The sequence below is a fragment of the Manacus vitellinus genome, unplaced genomic scaffold (assembly GCF_001715985.3).
Source record: "Manacus vitellinus isolate BGI_N305 unplaced genomic scaffold, ASM171598v3 scaffold_81_pilon, whole genome shotgun sequence".
Classification (NCBI taxonomy): domain Eukaryota; kingdom Metazoa; phylum Chordata; class Aves; order Passeriformes; family Pipridae; genus Manacus; species Manacus vitellinus.
Genome location: NW_021940822.1, coordinates 19498 through 43054, shown reverse-complemented (window position 1 = coordinate 43054; position 23557 = coordinate 19498). Strand labels below are relative to the sequence as shown.

General features: G+C 40.9%; 1 protein-coding gene across 1 annotated transcript in view; it reads left to right on the top strand.

Annotated features, from left to right (window-relative positions):
* The window catches only part of MRPS5 (mitochondrial ribosomal protein S5), a 113573-nt gene extending 91299 nt beyond the window's left edge, over positions 1-22274 (top strand). The window contains exons 7-12 of the mRNA XM_029964877.1: positions 7939-8029; positions 10714-10760; positions 11674-11731; positions 13530-13592; positions 20106-20242; positions 21686-22274. Coding sequence (XP_029820737.1) covers positions 7939-8029; positions 10714-10760; positions 11674-11731; positions 13530-13592; positions 20106-20242; positions 21686-21910 — 621 coding nt within the window. The 3' untranslated portion in view covers positions 21911-22274. The remainder of the gene's footprint in view (positions 1-7938; positions 8030-10713; positions 10761-11673; positions 11732-13529; positions 13593-20105; positions 20243-21685) is intronic.
* The last annotated feature ends 1283 nt before the right edge of the window (positions 22275-23557 follow it).

The following is a 23557-nucleotide window of genomic DNA, read 5'->3' as shown; positions in this document are numbered from 1 at the left end:
CAGACTTAAAGTAGCTTTTAAATGGCCTTGAGTAAGTAATAAATACTGCGTACAGGGTGCAAGAGTAAGAACAAAATTAATATAACTGAGAGCAGCATTCATTTCTTTTAAAGTGTGTGCAAGCATAACCTATTGGAAAGGGAGTTACACTGTCTGTTCAACTGAGAGGGATTATGAGAAACAGTTCCTTAAACAAAATAACCTGATTTACAACAGCTCCTTGTCTGAAAGTTAAAAGAATAATCAGGCAAGTCAGAAGTTGATCTGACTGGCAGCTTTACTCCAGAAAAGCATCTGAGGCTTCTCTCCTGTCCTGATAAATGTGCAAATGGGTTTCCTTGTCCTTGATTATCTTTCTGCATTTTGCTGAGATAACCATCAGTTGGGATTCCATCCAGTGGCTTGAGTGTTTTCTGGATTAATCCAAGCAACAGTCTTTGCTTGTTGCACTGGGTTTTAGTATCTTCAGAGATATGGAAAACAGTGATGCTGTATTGTAATCTCAGCTTGGGTAATTAGAAGTCATGAGTTTTGTTTTTTTTTTTAAATCCTGCAGAAGGGAAAAGTATAAGCTGTTTTACATGTCTACTGTAAAAAGGATAAAAAGCAACGGGTATAAATAACAAGCAAGGGAAATTTAGATGTAAAGCATGAGATGCGAATGGTAATTTGAATACTGGAACGGATTGGGATGTCTGTCATTGGAGCTTTTTAAAAACAAGTTAGATAGTCTGTCAGGAGGGGTGGGGAGACAAAATCTGTAACCTATTAACCACTTAGATCTAAGTGGGGTTTTGGAGTGGACTGGGCACTGTGGGCTTTGACTTACATAGCAAAGACCTTTTGGATCACATGGCCTTTAGCCATATCTGTGTTGGAAGGCAGTTTGTAGGAAGTGAATTGCATGGGCACTGTACATGAAAGAAGTGATTTTTCTTGCTGAGCCCTGCAGTTGGCAGTGCTTTCTGTTAATTGAAAGGGCACAGTGAAGAAAAGTGGCTGTTGTTTTGTTACTGTGACATGTCACAACTGGCTGTCAGTTTGGATACTTGAGTTGCCATTCTGTGCTGTCATAATTATGTGCAAACAGCAGAGTAAGTTGCTATGCAATGTTTCCATGTGCTGTAGAAGTCTGTTTCAATGCTTTATTATATTTGAATAATTAAAAAACTTTTAGAAGCAGGCTGGGGGTCTACTCTTACATGAGATTGCCATAGATTTGAACTGGGGAAGAGGACTGGTTTTGCAGAAAAATAGCAGCAGCAGCAGCAATAACTTCTATATTCAAAGCCAGCAGTGAGCCTAAGTTAATTGAGTCATATAATTTTCTGATAACAAGTATGAGTTTTGAAATAAATAGACCTTTTTTTAGCATTCTTGTTTTAAATAGATGACAGACATGCTGCTATTTCTGTATGTGTTTTCCATTATCTTTATATTCACAGTAGTACAGGAGATAAAAATAATGTTTGCTGGGAAACTATACTTCACAGCAAGAAATTAAAAGCCATTTTTAAAGGTCTGACTTATGAACAAAGATACAACAGGCCCTTTCTGTTGTGTTTATGGTACTGAAAAGCCTGTGCTCCCTTGCTAAAAGAAAGAAATTGCTTATTAAAGTGTTTTCTTATAACTTAGAAATAGAAGGGATATAATTTGATTTTCCCCTGCTTGTAGAATAGGTTATAGGCAAGTTCAAATTTTCATGTACACTAGAACTAAAGTTGTCACAGAGCAAAAGCAAGCTTGAGTGAGTGTTAAGGGACAGCAGTAGGTACTGAAGATTGGTTTTGTTTCTGGCTTTCCTATAGACTATTGCATTACTTAGTGTAGGTGACCTGTCTTACCTGTTTCTTACTTTCCTTGCCAGCCTGGAGGCACATTTCCTGTTTTGCTCATATATTTCACATAAGAAAAATCTCTTTGAACAGAACTGGTAGTAGTACTTAAGTGGTGTCTAACATAGTGTAACCATGTGGAAATTAAAATTTACAGGTGTAGTTGACATATGCCATTCTTATTTTCACTGGAAAGCTTCATTTCATGTGTCATCCACCCTCAGATGAATTTTTCTTTTATTTTTCTTCAGAATGAACATGGTAACATAGCAAAAAAAGTAGCCTACATGATATCCTGTGCTATGATAGTAATTGCCTTGTAGTGCAATCAAAATCAGAAAGTGCAACTTAATGATCAGTAAGGCCTGAAGGCAGAGAACATGAGGTTTGTGGCCCTTTGAATCTTTCATGAAGGGGAGCTTTCTTGGGGAGAAGATGAAGTTATAAATAATGCCCTTTGCAAAAGACAGATGCTGGAGGGGGTTTTGTCCAACACTGAAATTGCCTGCTACCACTTGTGAAAGTTGTGCCTTTTGTCTCCTGTTTCCTTCCCAAGAGGGCCCACATTATCTCAAGTCTTTCGCTTGCAGCATATCTATAGAAGCTGTTCCTGTTATCCTTGATATCCCTGGCCAGATTTAACTCTAACTTGACCTTGGCTTCTTTAACCTTTCCTAGCTTCCTGTACAAGTTCCCTGAATTTCTCCCAGGCCACCTGTCCTTGTTTCCACCTGCTGAAACCTTTTTTTTACTCTGAGTTAGCTCAGCAGCTCCTGACATTTTTGCTGAATTTCCTCCTCCTCGGGATGCATTACTCCTGAGCTTGGAGTAGATGATCCTTGAAATTCAGCCAGCATTCTTGAGCCCCTCTGCTCTGCAGGGCTCTGTCCCTGGGGACTCTACCAAGCAGGTCCTTGAAGAGTCTGCCCTCCTGAAGTCCAGGGCAATGAGTTGCTGTGTGCCCTCCTCACTGCCCTGAGGATCTCCAACTCCACCATCTCCTGGTCCTGGCATCCAAGGCTACCTTGGATCACTACATTCCACGCTAGCACCTTCCTGTTGGTGAGCAGAGGGTCCAGCATGGCACCTCTTGTTGGCTCATCTTGGTAAACTTGCTACTTGTGACAAAAAGAATATTCTTAATAGCACAGCCTGAAACCCTTGTTTCTTTTTGTAAGTCGTTGGAAATTGTTTTCTAGCTGTTGTTTTTGCGAAGGGTGCAATAAAAAAGGCTTGTGAAAAGGAAATGCTGCATGAAATTATAGTGTTTCAGATCTGTTGTTTGACATATTTAACTGAAAAATTAGATGGTATACAGGATAGTGTCTGAGTAACAATTTACTTCTAATGAGATGTTGCCTCAAATGTTCTTTTGGGGGATTTGCAGGCTCTAGATTTTGCTTTTAGAACTACGGGGAAGTTTTCTGTTCTCTGGATGATACTGACAGTGTCTTTAGACTGACAATAAAAATTTCAGACAGTTTTTAAGATAGTGCCTGAAGCAACCTGTCACAGGAAAGAATGAGAGGTTGGAGCTGTGCACTAGAATTTAGTTCTGATACTCTTGGAGTTCTCAAAGATTTTGGCCTGCCTTAAAAGTGGAGTTTAGGGATGCTACCTTCAACTGGTTCTGTTGATTAAATGGTTAATTATTTTTTTGTCTCTTTTACCTGTCAGCCTGTATGGAAGAAATAACTGTTTGGAACACTCAGAGACTTTCACTTGCCAGCAAGACTAGTTCTGCCCACCAGCTTGTGCAATTTCTGATTTTTAGGTATGGTAGGTTAACATTACAACTGGAAAATGTTCTGCCACAGTGGTACAGATCTGCTCTGCCCTTGATGTAGGGGAGAGAAGGCTGACATGATCTGAGTAACTGGTTTCTCAAATCTTTTAGCTGTATCCCTGAGCCTCTCCAGGCTCCCTTGCATGGAAGTGCTTTTCTTTCACCACTATATCCTGCTCTCATTTTATCTCATCTCACCTTGTACCTTACAGAAGTATTGGGACCAGAGGTTCTTATGCCATGAGGGGATTCAGCCTATGCAGGCACTCTTCTCTGCATAACAGCAGCAAAAGCATAGCAGTGTCAAGAATGTGGCCTTAGAGGTAGCAGGTTCTTAAAACTCATGACTAGAATATGATTTCTAGAAAGGAGGGCTTTCCAAGGACAATGAGGTTGGCCAGTTATTCATTCTGCTTTTACAAGAACAAAACCTCCAGGGAAGTGTTGGATTTTTACCCTTTCTCTAACAGAGTGCAACAGCTGAAATCACAATAACATTTAGCAGCTTGTCTTTGGCTGTGACTTATTTCCACACTGTCATTTGTCCTCTTAATAAATATTTGAGGTGGTTTTAGTTTGGTTTTGAAAGGTGATGTTCTTCCCTCAGTTCTCAAAAGAAAACTGAATTTGCAGTATCATCACTGGATAACGGATACAAAGAGACAGTTAATTTGAGGTACATTTTGTTTAAGGTTGAGCATGTGTTGCATCTTTTTTCAAATTTCAAAAGTTGGCTTTAAATATAGCTTGAGTGGCAATCTAGTAAATAGGGGTAATTGTGTCTTAGTTTCAGTCACTTTTCCGAGGTCGTGTTGTTTTAAAAGTGGCACATTGTTCATTTTGCATTAATTAATTCCAGTGCAGTTTAATGATAGGCTGTAGCAGGATGCTTTATTTCCCAAGACAGAAATGAAGCATTGCTGAGCACGCTCCAGAAGAGCACTACTTCTTTTTATATAAGGAGGCATGGGACTGTGTTGTTCCAGCAGTTGTGACTGCCTGTGTACATTATCAAGCTTGAAAGGCCTTCACAGCACTCCAGGAGAGATGCAATAGCACTGATCATGACGGGTGGCTGAACACATTTTCCTACAGAGCTGCTCAGAAACAGCTGACAAGTGCAGTGTTAGGAAGGCTCCTGGAGAAGCTCATTGCATGTGTCTTTATTGCCACATTCTGGAAAGGGAGAAGAATAATCCATGAAGAGGTTTCTACAAACATCGTGTCCTTTATTTTTGACAGTATGCATGCCAACTCTGTTTTTGTACAACTGCTTATTCAGATTGGCAATGGAAGATAAAAGTATGTGCAAAGCAAAAATAGTATGCTCTTGATGCTCCTGGAGAGATCACTCTGCTCTACTCCCTTTTCTTTCATCATTATTTTGCATTTTCTGTAAATAGCCTTTTTCCACAGGCACTTTCATCTTATGGGGCTTGGTTTTTCAGCTTGTTCTTGTAAGCAGTAAGATCGAAGAAAGAAAAATAGCTTGGAATAAGCAATTAGCAAAGCTGATATTTCTTCAAAGTGCTCTGTAGAATGTGTGCGCACCTTGAATTAAACAGTATCTTTATTTTAAGGAAAGCAAGGTGGAAATTTTCCGAAGTACCCATTCCTAATCCGTACCTAGTGAAGGCACTGGAATTTTTGGGAGGTTTGTTGGGTTTGGGTGGTTTTTTTGGTTTGGGGGGGGGGTTGTGAATTTTAGTAAGAATGTTAAGGCCGTGACCAAGTACTTTATAACAGTCCAGTTTCAGATGTATAACACTAAACCCAGGCTAGCTTACTGAAGATTTAGATAGAGAGAAAAGGAGGGAGCACTGATATGGAAATCATATTGAGGCTTCAAGAAAGTAGAACCTGATGCATTTGACAGGAAGAGGAGAAATAATACCATGAAATAAATCCTGTCTTTTGACTGGTAATTCTGAGAGAGATATTAACACAGTCAAGCAATATCCAGTATGTTATTTTATATGTATCTATTTTTATAAATACTATATATTATATTTTTATAATTTGTATGTAGTTCTTATATTACATACTGTATATAAACTCTATGTCTATATTTAAATAAACATATAGTTTAATATATAAACAAAACCAAGGAAACTAGAACAGATGGACAAAGGATCTGAGATTGTTGTCCCAAAATCAGGTTCTTTCACCGGGTGTGCAAGAAGCACACACAGAGTTGAGCTATTTGATTTATTTATGCCTCTGCTCCAAATTGAGTGCTAGAGGGTAAAGCTGGCACACCAAAGGGCAAAAATACAAGCATATTTATACAGTTTGATTATTTACAGTTCTCTATGATGAATCTACATCAGTACTTAGCTTAGCTGCTATTTGCTTAGCTGTCTCTTACCTGAATTTAAAGGTACAGCACATTTTAAATTCACTGCACATGTTCAGAGAATAGAGATCTTCACTTGGAGGCAGCTTCAGCTTCAGCGGTGTGGGTTTTCACATTAAAATGATCTGAGTTTACCAGAGGACAAAGTTTGGAAACATTTTTAAACCCTGACAGTCCGAAGCTGGTTTGGGTTGACATGTAACCAGTCTCTTCCCTTCTGTATCACCATTTTAGTTACCTTTTATCACATTCTGCATTCTTTAGGTCAAGTTACTCTACTTTTTCACCGAACGTGCTCTTGCTCCCACTTGTACATCTGTCTTTTTTCTACATCAAGGGGATATATTAGAGCATATAAGGTGGGAGACTATAAAGCAGTGACTTGCTTATAGAATCGTAGAATATGCTGAATTGGAAGGGACCATCAGGAACATTGAATCTGACTTCTGGCCCTGCACAGGACACCTCAAGAATCACACCGTGTGCCTGAGAGCATTGTCCAGATGCTTCTTAAACTCTGGCAGGTTTTGTGCCATGAGCACTTCCCTGGGGAGCCTCTTCCAGTGCTAAACCACCCTCTGGGGGAAAGACCTTTTCCTGATATCCAATCTAAACCACCCCTGACTCAACTTCATGCCATTTCCTCAAGTCCTGTCACTTGGGCCTGTCAAGAGTGAAGAACCTGTCCCTCCACTTCCCTTCATGAAGATGTTGAAGACTGCAATGAGGTCTCCCCTCAGTCTCCTCCAGGCTGAACAGACCAAGTGACCTCAGCTACTCCTCACATGGCTTCCCTTCAAGGCCCTTCACTATCCTCATGGCCCTCCTTTGGACACTCTCTAATAGCTTAATGTCTTTTTTATATTGTGGCACCCAAAACTGCACTCAATATTCAAGGTGAGGCCACCTCAGTGCAGAGCAGAGTGGGACAATCCCCTCCCTTGACCAGCTGGCGATTCTTTGTGTAATGCTCCCCAGGACATGGTTGGCCCTCCTGGCTGCCAGGGCACTGCTGACTCATATTCAACTTGCCAGGTCCCTTCCTGCAACTGCTTTCCAGCATCTCATTCCCCAGTCTGTACACACAACCAGGGTTGCCCCGTTCCAGCTGCAGAATCCAGCACTTGCCCTTGTTAAAGTTCATATGGTTGGTGACTGCCCAGCCCTCTGATTTGTCAAGGTCTCTGCAGGACCTCTCTGCCCTCGAGGGAGTCGACAGCTCCTCCCAATTCAGTCAGTGTCATCAGCAAACTTATTTAGTATTATCATCACACAGGGGAGTCTGTAGCAGAGTCAGAAGTCTGCTGTCTCCCCAGTGTAGCTGTGTCCCCCACTCCAAACAAAAGCGCTTTCCTGCATCGCTGCTTGAATTTCTTGCAGAGTTTCTGTAAACATTTTTAGTTCCAGGAATGAAATAATATTTTTTTCTTCCCCTCTCTTAAATAAAGTCTTCTTTTCAGCAGCTGTCATCTCAGTAATGAGACTGCCTTCTGCAGTCTGCAAGTAAATTTCAATCCCAAGTTTTAATTCATGTAAAGCAACAACAGACCTCGAGTAATTCCTAAGAGTGCTTCTAAAATATGTTAAAATATGAGGGGGGCAGTTAGATGTTAGTGTCACTTTCCATTTTTTTCCCCATTTTTTTTTATCATGCTTGAAATCACACATAAAACTAGCAGCATTAGAGCATTATCTGTTGTGCAGCTAAACACAACAGAGGGGATACTTTAATGAAACTGCACTGAGGTAACTTTGAGTATGGCTTTTTTGGCAACCTTTCTGTATTTAACACTTTGAAGCCAGTGTCCCACTGCACATGACACCCATTCACTAAAGCATATAGATATTTATTACAGACCTCTAATACCTTTTTTTTGTAAACTTGACTCTCTTTAAAAAAATACCCAAAACATTTGGACCGTGCAATAACAGGATGCTTTGTGTTGTTTTTTCTTCAGGTGAAAAATGTATTTTGTATGAAGGCAAAGGAAGGCAGAAGAAGATCAATACGTGCCTTAGTGGCTATTGGAAATGGTAAAGGGGCTACAGGTATGTGTGTTTACTGTATGAAAAGATGCCAGATCTGTCAGTTTGTAATAGCACTTCAGGAGGCATGGTGATTTAAAGGGACTTTTATACTTTAAAAAAAATTACCCTTTTTTCTACTGGACAGTATTGAAATACCTCTAAGAATTTTGAGTTTCATCTATAAAAGTAAGCTTTATAATCAGATTATCCACTTCGTTTTGTATTAAAAAAAAAAGAAATAGAATACTTGGGGCCCTTTGAGTCAGGTCTCATGGTAAACCTTAGTGCTCTGCAGCTGACCCATTTGTAGACTTTCTCCATTATGGCTCTTCATAATGGTCTCTTCAACAGGCAATTTGAAATCTAGCCATAGAAATGCTGTCTATGGCATAAAGTAAATAGGACAAATGAAAAGAAACATAAGGTTATGAAAAATCTTGTAGTATGAGCTGTGAAAAGGGACCCTTTTCCTTTCCTTTCTCAGCAAAGACTGATGCCAGTCAGGGGCATTCAGTGTAGTTGTGATTTCCTTGTAACAGGACTCTAATTATGTATGGAGCATAGTGATGACCAAGCTGTCTCTAGAAACAATCAAACCCTCTCAGAGCAGCATATAACTTGCATTAACTAGCCCTGGATCCCAACATGAAGGCTGTATGCAACCACCCTGTACAGCAGTGAGTTTCTTGCATGTTTCCAGCTCTGTTATTGAGGATATAGTGTTTATCTTTCACTCAGTTTTCAAATACCAGGAGTTAGAGATGTTATTATTGTTTTTGGAGGATAATTTTTATTTAAGAAGCACCCTTGAATGTGCTAAGTTTTTCTCCATAAGGAGATAGTTTTCATGCATTCTCTTGTGAATATAAACCAATGTACATTAAAATTCCCTTTAGACATCAAATAAACATAGAGATAAGACAACTGTGCAGAATTAAATGAAGAATCAGTTAAAAAAAATAACTGTGAAGGAAATAATCCAAATAATTTAAATGATGGAGAATTCCTACCTATGTCAGGAGGCAGGAATATGGCATGTATTGTATTGGTCAGAGTACAGGAAATTGCATTTGTATTGCTGTGTGCCTCTAGTAAAGAAAATCCTGCTTTCGATATGTATGTAGAGCACCCACCTTTTGGATGTAGTCTCCTCTTATTATCAGCTGAATAGATATCTCTGATGATGGGATCTATGTGGGAGCTTTAATAAGATAGCTGTATTTCCAGTCAACCAGAGTTTTGTAGAACATCTTTTATGTGAAAGATTGAAATCCACGTGTTTCTTGAGCTGAATTTTGATTGCAACTTGGAGTGGAGGAAAATTTATATAGAGAGGAAGGTGTGGTTCTCTAGCAGAAAGATATGTTACCCTGAAAAAATTCCTTCTACCTCTTCTTTGGAAAGCTTTTTCATGAAACATGTTATTGCTGTAATCCATATGTCCTGAATGACTGAATTGAGGTTGTCAAGAGAACACATTTTTGTAATTTTCTAATGTACTGCATGACTTCACAGCATTAATAAATTGCTCTTGTGCTCTGTGTGTGTATTTAAAAGAATAGCAGAGTTTCCTTGTATTTTCTTATGGAGAAGGTAGAAAGTGATGGAGACCTCTGGGTGCATGGTGTGTGCACAGGGAAAGCTGTCTCAAGAGGCAGCTGACAGCAGACACTACCCTTGACTGCTTCTTCCACAGTAGTCTCCAGGCTAGAGGTCATATCCTTTTTGCTTGTAACACCACAACAGTCAGGATGGTATTTCTTTCCTAGATCTTTTCGAGCCCATTTCTGCTGTAATGTCTGCATGTATTAGTGAGTTAGTGTTGGCCAATGGGTTCAATTCCGTTGATTTTTTTTATTTTTTAAAGGTTTTTGGGTATAGGTAACCCACAGCCCCAGCTGACACAACAGAAACATCAAAGGACCAGAAAAGATAGACTTGCTCATTTGAAGTTAAATGGTTTTAATTCAGTCTACCTTGACATTGTTAGACTCTACAGAGTTTGTAAAAATGGTTGTCACATCCTCTTTTCCATTCTGTACAGTCAGTTATGTCCTGCTTTGAGCTGACTGCTGTGAAATCTCTTCAGTGCTACCACTGTTGACCTGGTAAATAGGAGTAGGTCTGAGAGTTCAGACGGAATTAGGTATCAGTTTGTAAACTGGCAGTCTATATATTCTCTGTTCTACAGGCATGTGTTTTTTTGCAATGCATGACTGTGTTAAACGTGGTTTTCACAGAATCATAGTTTTCATATTCTTTATTTCACCAACAGCAAACCAATAGTCTCCTTTGCTTCTAGGTTCTTGAAGCTACTGTTTGTACAGACATAGTTAATATATCTGCATCAGCTTCCTTTTTTTTTTTCTTCAATCCCTTCTTTCTTTTTAAACAGAAGAATGTACTTTTTTTTTGTCTGAAGCAGTCACAACTATTCAGTTATTTGAAACAGGTTTGGTCAAATACACAAAAATCAGTTAAGACTTATTTGTTTTCATTTGACAACAAGCAGTTGGCATCCAGATCTGAGGCATTCATAGCTCCTAAACTGTTTGTTTCTGTGATTTTCTCTGAACCATTTTCTGAGTATGATCTGTGCAATGGAGTGGAAATTTAAATACTAAATGTGGTTGTGAAGTTCTGGGTTTTTTGTTTTTCTGCATCACCTGTTTCTCAGCAATAAAATGACACTCTCTGTCTTGCAGGTTTTGCCCTGGGGAAAGCAAGTGACAGGGCGGCTGCTTTACGGAAGGTATGTTGATTGAATATTTCTTGCCATGTCCCTAAGTGCCATGTCTACACACCTTTTAAATACCTCCAGGGATGAGAACTCAACCAGGAATGAGAACTCAACCACTTCACTGGACAGCCTGTTTCAATGCTTGATAATCCCTTCAGTGGAGAATTTTTTCCCATGTGAACCTCCCCTGGCACAACTTGAAGCAATTTCCTCTCATCCTATCACTTGCTATTTGGGAAAAGAGACTGACTGCCATCCCACTTCAGCCTCCTTTTGTGTAGCTGTACAGAGCAATACGGTCTCCCCTCAGCCTCCTTTTCTCCAGGCTAAGCACCTCCAGCTCCCTCAGCTGCTCCTCCTAAGAGCTGTGCTCCAGAGCCTTCACCAGCCCTGTTGCTCTTTGGTCACACATAGCGAAGTTGCCCTGCAATGAAATTCTGCTAATGCATCCCCTTATTTTCTTTCTATTCCTTTTGCTATGGTTATTACCTATCCCCCTCCTCAGTCACTTATTTCCAATATCTATATAGCATACAGTCTGCTTATACTGTGAGTGTGTAGGAATTTTTCTCTCACACATGCATAATGACCTTAATAAGGCTCCCTTAGATTTCAGAATGTTACTTGTCCATCTACATTAATCTAGTTTGTTGTAACACTTAGCTAAGCTATGAAGTAGCAATGCTTTTAAAATACACAAAGTTTGATGAAGTTGTTGCTATACTGAGAAATTGTTAAATCTGTTAGGAGAAAGCTGTTCTTTAAAGAGAACATTTTTATTTCCATAAAGTTTAGATGTGGCAAACCCTTCTTAAGTTTTTTTTTCTTGCATTTTATTTATCTAGTTAACTGAACAATGGTAAATTTCAAGTGCTTAGTAGAAAAAAATCAAGGAAAAAAAATGTTTTCTGGTTTTATTCCCTAGGCAAAGAATAAAGCAATAAACTGCTTACATTTTATAGAGCTTTATCAGAACCACACAAGTAAGTATTATACCTTTGATATAAGTACTGAATATACCAACAAGAACTCTTTGCAACTACTTGCAAAGCATAAAAAAATGTTAAGTAACTTTTTTTCTGATCTGATGCATTGTATTATTATTCTTCATGCATTATTTTGCTTTTGCAGCATGCTGTGTGAAATCTGAGCCCCAGGCTGCTTTAACTAGGCAGTGGTAATGTAAGAGAACAGTCATCAATCCCTATGTTAAATAGATCACTATTACCTGGAAAGAATATGTGGTTTGCTCTTTACTTCCATTCAGGTTTGAATCAACTGTTTTAGGAAGGTCCGTGCAGAAAGGTTAAGATTAAATAATAAGAGGTGGTGTTAAAATATTGAGAGGTTTATATCCCTTCTAGTCTCCTGCCTTTGCCATGAAAGATTGGGACAAACTTTTTAGCAGGGTCTGTTATGAGAGGACAAGACGTAATGGTTTTAAACTGAAGGACGATAGATTCAGACTAGATATGAGGAAGTTTTTTGGGTTTGTTTTTCTTACAAAGAGGGTGGTGAACCACTGGAACACGTTTCACAGAGAGGTGGTGGATGCCCCATCCCTGGAAACATTCAAAGTCAGGTTGGACGGGGCTCTGAACAACCTGATCCAGTTGAAGATGTCCCTGCTCATTGTAGAAGGGTTGGACTAGCTGACCTTTAAAAGGTCCTTTCCTACCCAAACAATTCCATGATTCTGTGCTTAAAATTTGGATACTTAATCTGTAATATTTCAGTCTTTTCAAAAAATAGGAGTGGGGGAAGGAGGTAGTAGCACAATTAGATCTTTTCTGGCACATTTGAGTTAAGGAAGTCAGATACTGTCAGGGCATTTTTCCCTACAGTGAATTCCTGTGCTTTTCCACTTTCTATGTCGGAGAAGATGATTCCCTGTTGATTCAATCCATGTATGCTGATAAAGCCCAGCAGCCAGGGAGAAACTAGACTGGAGAGGCAGTCTGATGTTTCCTGGTAGTTTTTTGTTAATTCAGTTTAATTTAATTCAAGTCTTCTCTGGTGTCAAACGTGGTACCTGTATACCAAATATTCAGTTGTATTTCAGAAAAATTTTGAAAGATTACAGAGTATAAGAGTATTTAACCAAGACATTGTGTAGATAAATATTGAGTATAATGGAACTTTGACTTATAAATACAAAACCCTAGTCATTTTCATGAGTCTGTTCCTTGAGCATTATTATTTCACACTAACAGATCAGAGATTTGATTCAAAGCTGGTGGTGTTTCTACCATGCTTTCCATTCTACTTAACATAGAGGTCCTCTCTGATCCACTGTGACTGCAGTGCTAGAATCCACTACGCAGAGACTGAGTCACTGAGTCAGATGTGTATAACAGCCACCTGAGTCTGGGGTTCCTTCTGAAGCAGAGAAAAGCAGGAAGACAGGAAGGGTAAATATTCTGTACAGAAAATCCAAGAATGATGATGTCTGTGGGGTTAAAAGCTGAATTATTAAAAAATCTGAGTATAAGGAAGTTCAAATTGTATCATGTGAGCTCACTTTAAAACTAAATGAGGTTCATTGGAGGCATGCAGCATATTTTTAAGTGGTTTTGTACACAATCATAACATAGTATTCACAGATATGACAACATTCATAATCTATTCCAGAAATTTACCTAGATTAACCCTTCTCTTTAAAGAAGCCAGAGGAGAATAAAACCAGCTTGCCATTCACAGTTTGGAAAAATAAAGGTACTAGTTAAAACTTTTCTAGCTGGAAGAATTTAGCTGTAATGCCTTTTTTTTCTCCCCCTCCAGTTTACCATGACATTACAGTGAAATTTAAAACCACCAAAATCCACATGAAGAAGCAAAACAAAGGTAACTAAAGCTGCCTGGAAATTTTGAAGTTTTATTAATTACTGACTAGTATTTATTTGATGAAGTTAAACTTGTGCAGTGTCTAGTCTACCATGTTTTAAATATTGAAACTGATGAGTTTTTCATTAGAAATAGCTACTGTTGATGACATGGCTTTGCTACTGTAAATCAGGGTTTGCTCCTCTTACACTGGTGGGAGCTCTATTTGTGGTTTTCTTTTACAGTTCCTAAGTGTAGTTCCTAGGTGTGGAGAAGTCTAATCTAATCTAATTAGCATAGGTGTTGAATGCAAAGGCCTTCCAGAAGAACCCAGCAGGTTTTGCTTCCCACCATATGCCCTATGCGTGCTTTGGAGAACTGATAGGCTCATTTGATTATTCTTCAGTGACAATTTTTTTTTTAACTGTTGTTTCCAAGACAAGATTCAGAGGTAATTTAGTGTGCAGGGGTGGGAGTGCTTCAAATGTGAATCAGAGTGCAAGGCTGCATCTGTGTGCCTGTCCCTCCTAAGTCCACACTGGGATAACGTGGGCAGATGTCCCCCTTTAATTGCCTCAGACTTCCTGGAACCAGGACAGCATACAGCCTGCTACTTCCTCAAGACCATTACTGCTTTATTCGTCCTAAAATCAAGAATTCCCAGTGTGGAAACTAGAGGGATTATCTACCCTGAGTCATGCACTATACCAGCAGAAAGACCATCTATCTGATTGTTACACCAACTGGCTGAGCTTGATGCTTACCAGCCAACACATGCACACAGACAGTTGTCCCTCATGCACTACAGTTGTCCCTCATGCACTCCACACTCACAAGTCCCCCCAGGTATGCGAGCACAGACCCCCTGCCCACTGGATACCCTGGCCTAGAGGGCTGGTCTAGCTTATGAAAACACAGGCACACCTCACACTCACCAGGACTGGAGAAGATACAGATCCTCAGCCACCCTCTCCAACAGCAACCACCAGGCAGACGGGCTGTGACTCATGGCCCTGCTGCAGCCATGGGTTTGTATGGTGCTCTCAATTCTCACATCCTTCCCAGTCCAGGTCTCCCTGGGTTTACAGTCTTGGTGGTTGCAAAGTCCAGGCTGATCTTCCTGGAAGTGGCATCTGTAGTTTCTTGATAGCTCATCAGTTAGCAGTGGTGTGTGTTTCTTGTCACTGTCTCTTTGTTTTTTTCAGATCTGTGTCTCTGTATATTTTGTTTCTGGTTTCCCTTTTTTCCCCTCAGTTCCCTAACTGACAAGGTCTGCAGTCAGATAACCTCACTAGGATAAACATTCTGACACTCTTTAACACGCTCTCACCAGTTAGTGTGGCTGACCAGGTTTGGTTCTCATCACTGCCTTACCATTTGTCAGTCATGTTTGTGTCCCTGGATGTTCCTGTCACTCCACTTTGACATACCCTTACAGCTGCTAATCCATTGGAAGTAGTTGCATTAAAAATACTTTCAGTCCACTGTGGTACTCTCAGCCTTTCCTAGTATGAGAAGTGCTTTAGTCCCTTAATCATCTTCCTACCACTTTGCTGGACTCTATCCAATATGTCAACATCTCTCTTGTGATAGAGAGCCCAGAACTGGACACAGTGCTCCAGGTGTGTCTCACTTGTGCTGAGTAGAGGGGAAGGATCTCCTCCCCCAACCCACTGGCAACAGTCCTAACACAGCCCAGGATACCATTGGCCTTTTTTGCTGCAAGGACACGTGGCTGGCTCATGGTCAACTTGGTGGCCACCAGGAGCTCCCGAGCCCTTTTCTGCCACGCTGCTTTCCAGCTGTTCAGCCCCCAGGATGTGTTGGTGCATGTGGTTCCTCCCCAGGTGCAGGGCTTTGCACTTGCTCTTGTTGAATGTCATGAAGTTCCTGTCAGCCCATTTCTCCAGCCTGTCAAGATTCCTCTGGGTGGCAGCACGAGACCTGGTGTATCTCCACTCCTCCCGGTGTTGTATCAACAGCAAACTTGCCAAGATTACACTGTGCCCCACTACTGAGATAATTTATGAAGATGCATCTAAGTGAGGCTGACTGTCCTACAGTTGTAGGAAGGAGGAAGTTGTCATCAATGCATGCCAGGTATTTCCTGTATTGCATATTCCTTTCTGTGTTGTTTCACCAGAATCTCTTGGGGTCATTGTGAAAATCAGGGCCTGTGAACACAATGCCCTTATGTCTGTAGAAGGCCTCATCCACTTGTTCTTCCTGATCAGGTGTCCTCTAGCAATCTGACATGCCCTACAATGTTGCCCGTATTGGTCTGCTTTTTAACCATTAATTTACCCATAAGCTCTCACTTGGGATCATCCATCCCCAGAGTAGAGCAGATCTCCACATATTTCAGCTGTTTTCTCACAGAAAGGGCAACTCCACCTCTTTGTATTCACAGTCTCTCCTTTTGAAAGAGGCTGTATCCCTCCACTGTAGCACTCCGTTCCTGTTAGCCCTCTGCCACAACTCTCTGATTTCAACTAGACCATTAGATGCACAGCTGCACACAGATATCTCAGTTCCTCACATTTATTCTCAGTGCTGCATGCATTAGTGAACAGAGGCCCTTACTGTGCTGATTTCCCAGAAAGCACTTTTCCATAACACTACCTTGCAGACACTTCCTTGCTTAAGTGCAAATGCTGGCAGTGACCCTACTCAAAGCCCTTATGATGATTTTTGCTTTCCCTTTTGCTCACATCACTCCAAACCCTTTGTTTATCGGCGCTCTCTGTCCCACCCTCAGAGGGATGCTGATAACTCTGTCCCTTGTGTAAAGCTGTCCTTACAGATCAGCCACCCTACTGGCAAAGATACCTTTGTCCTGCTTAGCAAGGTAGATCCCATCTCTCCCAAGCACACACTGATCCTCAGCAAGGTCCAGTTGTCATAGAAAACAGAACCGTGTTGCTGGCACCACCTTCATGACTATTGTTGACCTGCATTATCATTGCCCTCCTCCTTATACCCTTTCCCTTTCTCAGCAGAGTTGAGGAGAACACTGCCTGGGTCCCCATGCCCCAGCTATCACCCCCAGAGCTCTACAGTCACTTCTGATACTCTCCAGCTTGCTCCTGGCAGTACCATTGATGCCCTCATGGAAGTGAAGACTGAGGCAAAGAGAACTCATTGAGTATCTCAGTCTTCTCCATATCCGTTGTCTCCAGTTCTCCCTTCTGGCTTATCACAGGAGATAATACTTTCCTTGGCCTTTCTCATCTGGCCTTTGTACTTAACAGAATCCCTTCTTGTTATTCTTCACATCCCTTGCCAAGTCCTTTTCCATCTGTGCCTTGGCTTTCCTGACCCCTGTACTCTCCCCAGGTCACCCGTCCCTGCTTCCACTGGCCATGCGTTTCCTTCTTACTCCTCTGTTTGAGAAGCAAAACCTTGCTCACCTGTGCCATTTTCCAACCTGATTTGGTACACACTGGGATGGAGAGCTCTTGCACTCTAAGAAAAGTGTCCTGAAATTGTTACCAGCTCTGGTCAGCTCCTTTGTCCCTCAGGACAGTTTCCTAGGGGATCTCATTCACCAACTCTTTAATCATCTGGAAGGTCACTCTTCCAAAATTCAGGGTCCTGACCTTGCTCCACACCAGGCTCACACTCACTGAGGTGACTCAGTCCACCAAGGCATGGTCACTACAGCCCAGGCTGTCCCAGGTCTGAATCCCTCTAATCAGCTCATCCACACTGGTGAGCACCAGGTCCAGTAACACCTCACCTCTGGTTGGTTTGTCCAATACCTGGGCCAGGAAGTTGTGCTCTATACACTTCAGGTCCCCTGGATTGCTTGCAGCCCAGCTCTGTTGCTTACCCAGCAAGTGTCCCTGTGGTTGAAATCCCCCACTGCGGTGAGAGCTTGCAAGTGTGATGCTTCCTGTATCTGAAGCAAAAAGGCCTCAAGGTTCCCCCTGGTGCTATCTCAGCAAATGCTCACAGCAAAGCCTAATGTTTTAGTAGAAAAGGCGAAGTCGCTGCTATGGTCAGATGTTCCTTTCTTGAATTTATTCCTAATCCCTGCAAAGTGGAGAAATCCCTCCATCATACAGGTAGGATTAGACAAGTAAAAATCCAAATTAAAAAGTAATGTAACGTGAACATGTGAATGTGAGATTCACTCAGAGTAGTTCCTTAGTGTGGATTTAAAGTGGATGTTCTGTTTTCCAAACTATCCCTAGTTATTACCCAGAAAATCTGTTGTAGATTGCCTTTAACAGGCTGTGTTAGTTTATAGGAAGGATGCATTTTAAATACTTCTTTTGCTTACCTTTGTATCTTTTTCAGTGTGAGAAAATGTGTTACATCTGAACTGGCTTGTTCTCTTATATTGGGCTCGTTGAATTAAACCTCAGTACAGCAGCGTGCAGGTTCAACATGGCTGAGCCCAATTTTCTCTCCACAGCTGGAATCCTTTGCTTTTGTGTTTGGAATAAATTTCATCCAGAGACTAATGGATTAGTCTGCTGGCTTCTGAGTTTCATGTATTAATAATCTGCAGAAACTTAATTGAGATAAGATGGGAGAAAAACAGCAATAAAAATGCCAGAAATTAAATGCTTTCAGTCACTGAAAATGAAACTCTCACAACCTTTCAGAAGTAATTCACATGTAATTGTGTCTAAAACTTGACTTTGTTTTGTAGCACAGGAAACAGTATTTTCTCAAATGGCAGAACAAATGGCTTTGGATGGTTATAATTTCTTTTCTGATTATAGGTTCAAAGAAAAATGGATATAGCGACACAATAAAACATGCAACACTGGAATAGATTTTTTTTTTGCCTCCTTTACTCAGCAGCAAGATCATCCTGCAGAGGTTTTTACCTTTTAAGTAACATACATTAGACGTATCACAAATCAATTTTTAAAGATTACTAGTGCTAGGCCATGTGAAACAATGGCTCTGGGGAACAAGAGAGCAAAATCAGACTCCTCGAAAAAATAATTCATCCATTAAAATCTGGCAAGTGTAAGGAAACCATTTGCAGTTAATGCCAGTGTACTACAACTATGCATTGAAGTTTATATAATCTCTATCTCTGTAATGGAGATGGATGCAGATGATGTGCAAACATCTGTTGTGTTTGTGGATTTTGAAATATGTTTGTCTCTCCTTCACTTTGTGCCACTAATATAATAAAAAAGTGTAATTCATGCCAGTTGCTGGGCCAGGAAAAGAGAAGTGATGCCTCTGCACAGTAGTGTGCAGAGTGCAGTCTTACTCTCTTGACAGTACATAGTATTTTGCTAGGTTTTTTCAGCTGAAAGGGAAAAGCATCACTATTTTTGTGGCTAATGGCTGTTTTATTTAGCATAGACTGTGAAGTTGGTGAATTGCTGTTTCTGAGTCGGGAGGCAAGTAAAAGGTTCACATTTTGGAGATCAACTGCAAAGTGTAAATTTGGTATAAGTGGGTGCAGTGATGCCTTCCTCAGTTTGCAGGCAGGTTCAGACTGATTTTCACTGCTCAAAGCTTTGCACACCAAGAGCCAAATAAAATAAAAATGTCGTCGGTTTTATTTGGCTACCAAAAGGCCTGTGAGCAGCAAGAGGCACCAGTGTCAGTGGGTGCTCACTCTCTTTCCCAGCAGCTCTGTTTTGAGACCAGACTTCTCTACTGCAGCATTATTGCCCTCCTTACTTCCCCAATTTCCCTGCCAGCTCTGTGTCTGATAGAGATCTTGAGCACAATCTCAGGCTCTAGGAAGGCACTGTAGGCCTCTCATCCAGCAGCAGTCTCCCTGGGAGCGTGAGATACTGACATGTCTTCTACTGCAGGGTCCTTCTGGAAGGAAGCCCAAAGCACAGCAGTTTAAATCCCTCCATCATGTATATGAACCAGGATTTACCATCGTTAGGAGTGCAGCACTTGCTCAGCAGAAATTGCAAAGGAAGTGGTGTTGGAGTTTCTGTAGGTGTTGGTTTTTAGAAGAGACAGTCTTCATCAGGGTCCAGTTGCATTTAGATCCTCTCCCCTTCTAGTGGCTTCTTTTTAATACTCTTTTATGTAAACTTGTTGCTTTGCTTCTCTGCTAGTTTTGGTAGTGGTAGTTTTGGGAAGTATTATAGTGTTATTTTTCTGCTGAGTAGGAGAAAGAAATTGCCTTTTGTTTGGTGAATGTTCGCAGGGTGGGGGGTATGTTTGTGGAAGGTTGTTCTAAAGATGCCAGTGGTACTTCTAAGGAATTCTATCCAAACCTGTGTCATTAGATAATTCTTCAGGTTGCATTTTTACTGGCTTTATGTTTATAGGTGGTGACATTTTAATTTGGTTTTGCAGTATGTTAAGCAAGGTAGTATAAAAACCCCTCTGATCTTTGAGTTGGCATGTCTGCAAAGACTGGGAAGAATGATCTTCCCAGAATGGTTTTGCCATTTTTAACATACAATGTGTTCTAACATGCAAGGTAACAAAAGTAACAAAGCAGATGTTTTAGTGCTCTTGTCTTCCTTCTTAGTGAGTTGGAGGCTTACAAATAATCAGATAATGCTAATTTACATGTTTTTTTTTCCCCAGGGTATGGTCTTCGTTGCCACCGAGCTATTATCACCATGTGCAAACTAATTGGCATTAAAGACATGTATGCCAAGGTTACTGGATCCAAAAACTTGATTAACATTACCAGAGCTTTCTTTAAAGGCTTGACCCAACAGGTAGGTGCACTCTCAGTGGTTCTATCCATTCTATCTATCAGGGAACAGAAGGGGATTGATGTTGCAATAATTTGTGGTCAAACAGTTTATATCTAGGCTTTAAATTAAGTAATTTTCCAAAGAGTGAACAAAATCAGCAAGGACATAATTCCTCAGCAGTTTTATGAAGTTTTCCAGTCAGAAATAGATATATGTAACTGTCTGTTCCACAGCCAAGTGCCTGCAGGAGACATCTGAATTTCTGGACTTTCATTTGTTGTATTTTTTTTGTGACAGTTGATAAATCATGGTAGAGGAAGTTGTGGACCAGCTTTGGTTGCTGCTGCCTGTTTGTCTGTATCCTAAGTTTTCATTGCCCAAGGAGTGAATGTCACAGCTTCTATTGCTCGTATAATTAAGATCTCTCAAATAAGTCAGGGAGCTGGTGTCATTTCCTCAGCTCTAAGTGCTCATAATGGAGATGTCTCTGTCTGAGCCAGCTGCCTGTAGTCAATGGAAAAGATCCAACATGCAGCATTTCATCTGACTTCCTTTGAACACTTAGAATGAGTCACTCCTTTGGAAATTCCTGGTTATCTCATTTGTTCATAGTTTTGGTAGCTGCCAAAATTTAGCTGCTTACATTCTAAAGATAACCCTGCATAGCTCTAGTTGTCAAATCTGTCACCCTGTCCTAGCCAACTTGATCAGTTTAGCCTCAGAAGGTGAGGGGATTATGATCCTCTTTGCCTAAGGAGATAGTTACAGATCTCATAGCTTGGGTTATGAGAGGTTATGAGGTTATGAAGTTAATCAGACAGGAAGTCTGGCCTGTGTTTTCAATGCATTGTCTTTGAGAAGTCTTCCACAGAGTGAATAGAAGAACAGAAGAAGGACCTACTGTACAGATTACTGCTTTGAGAGATATGTACTTGATATATTTTCTTGACTGCCCTGAATGGGAAAAATTTCCCGTTACCCGTACACATTTATTCTGTAAAATCTGAGTGTTAACAAACACCTTGTATGTGAGGAAGAGGTGTAGTTGTGTTAAATTCATATCATTATATTAGCTAATATTACCTGTCAGGGCAGTAATAAGCACTATGCTGTTGTCAAAGCAAAATTTATATCCATATAAAGACATAAAAATGTTCCTGCATGTTAGTAACGTGCCAACATGCAGCTTATTAGCAAGATGTGTCTTTTCTGGACAGATCCTTCCCAGAAGCACGTTCCTCTAGAATGACAGTGTAGTGCTAGTTAGTATATCTGCAGTCTAGCTATCTGAATTTTTGCCCATGTAGGTGAGCCTGGCAAGTCATTTAATTTATGCAGTGTTTAAACTGTTTATTAGTAAATGATTTTTTTTCCCCTGCCTCATATGCCATGCAGAGTTTGACCTGAAGTAAACCAACACTGTGCATCATTGTTTTGGCTGCCTTTTCTCTCTCCTAATCCCAGGAGACTCACCAGCAGTTGGCAAACCAGAAGGGTCTGTATGTAGTGGAGTTCCGTGAGGAGCAGGGCCCTCTGCCCATCGTCGTGGCTCTGCCTGAGGGGACTGTCCGTGAGGATCCTGAGCCTGAAGATGAGGTTCCCGACACAAAGCTGGAGTGGAGCGAGGTCAAAGAAGCTCAGGGAATGAAGAAATCTCCCTGGGCAAATGTCAGAAGGACAGCATGTTAAAAGCTTCAGTCCCTCTGTCTCTTCAGCTCAGAGGTGCAACTGGGAAAGCCCAGCTCAAACAGACACGTTGTCTTGGCTTACGTTTCAGAGGAGGGCAGCAGTAGCTCTCTCATGCCATTCATATTGCTGCTGCCATTCTACCATTCAGTAACACTGTTTGCTTTCCTACAGTTCTTCTGACCACTGTTTGACTGGGAATATTCAGATGGAAACAGTTAGTGAACATGTCTTAGTCTTCAAGCATGTATTTACTTGATTCCAGAAGGTGATTTTTAGTCAAGAGCTCCCATGATTCTTCCACAAGCTCTTGGGAAACTACTGAAAGTACAAGATTGTGAAAGCAATAAAGAATCATCAGAGTGGGTTTCGTGTGGGTTTGTTGGGGTCTTGTTTTTTTTTTTTCCCAAAATCTTGAAGCAAGCAGCAGTTGTGGGAATTCATGTATGCAGCCTCTTATCTCAGTCCCTGGGCTCACTCATTACGGTGGGAGAACTGGGAAATCAGAAAATATAAGCTGCATGCCTTCTGGTGGTGGGTAAGGGGGACAAGGTGATGATGGTGGGCAACAGCTAGAGTTGTGCAAATGCTATTCATGCAAGTGGGGGAGTTCCCCAAATGAAGCAGAGCCCAAATAACTGAGGACAGCCACCACCCCGCAGTCTCCTGTGGAATATTGCGGTATTTTGTCTGGCTTTGGAAGTCCAGTCCAAACTGTGCAGTCCGGCCTTTCTTATGGTGTTTTCCTCTGCAACGTGTGCTTCATTTTCTGCCGGTTTCGTACTGAGCACAGAAAAGTCTGGGATCCTACCCAGAACTCAGAAAGTGCTACAGCTGTCAGAGGATTAAAGGAGAAGGAGCAAGTCCGTGATACGCACCATTCTCTGACTGGAGATGGAATAATCCCCTTCAGGTAGAGGACCTCCAACTGCAGCACACACAAGTATTTACTAGAGGTTAGATTAGCTCACTGGTTGGAGGGGATCCATCACTCAAGTCACACCAGAAGATAAACAGGCTCTGCATCCACATGACAGGACACAATGCTCTACCTGGCAGCTCCATGTTTTTGTCTTGGGTATGGCAAAAGAAACAGTGGAACTAAGCCCAAACAATGTCTTCTCACAAAGTATTAGAGCAATCCAAGCTATAAAACAAGTTGGGGTTAAATTCTGTGCCTCCCAATCTGTGAGTGCTTGTCATGGCATTTCTCTGTATGCCAAAAGATGCTGCTTCTTTTGTTAGTACAGGAGAAATACCTTTAGAATCCTTCAAGACCAACCTGGGAATTTACATTTGAAGTTCTGATGTTAAAGACAATATTTTATGTTCGTTTCAGTGCAGGTTTCTAAAGACAGCAATTGTGTATATACAAACAGGCAGGGTGAATTTAAATGAGTTTTATTTCACTCTCCTAAGGAAAATTCTAATTCTAAGGATATGTCTGCTGAGCAGTTGGCTGAAGGCTTTATTCCTGTTTGCCAGCTCAATCTAAATACAATTCCAGTAGAATTGCCCAGTGTTCAGTTTGAAAACTTTCTTGTAAGCAGATTATCAAACTACTGTTAAAGAATGCATGCTCACATTTAGCTTGCACCTTACAGCTGAGCAAAATCAAAGATTAAAAAACTGGACTAAAGGAATCGAACC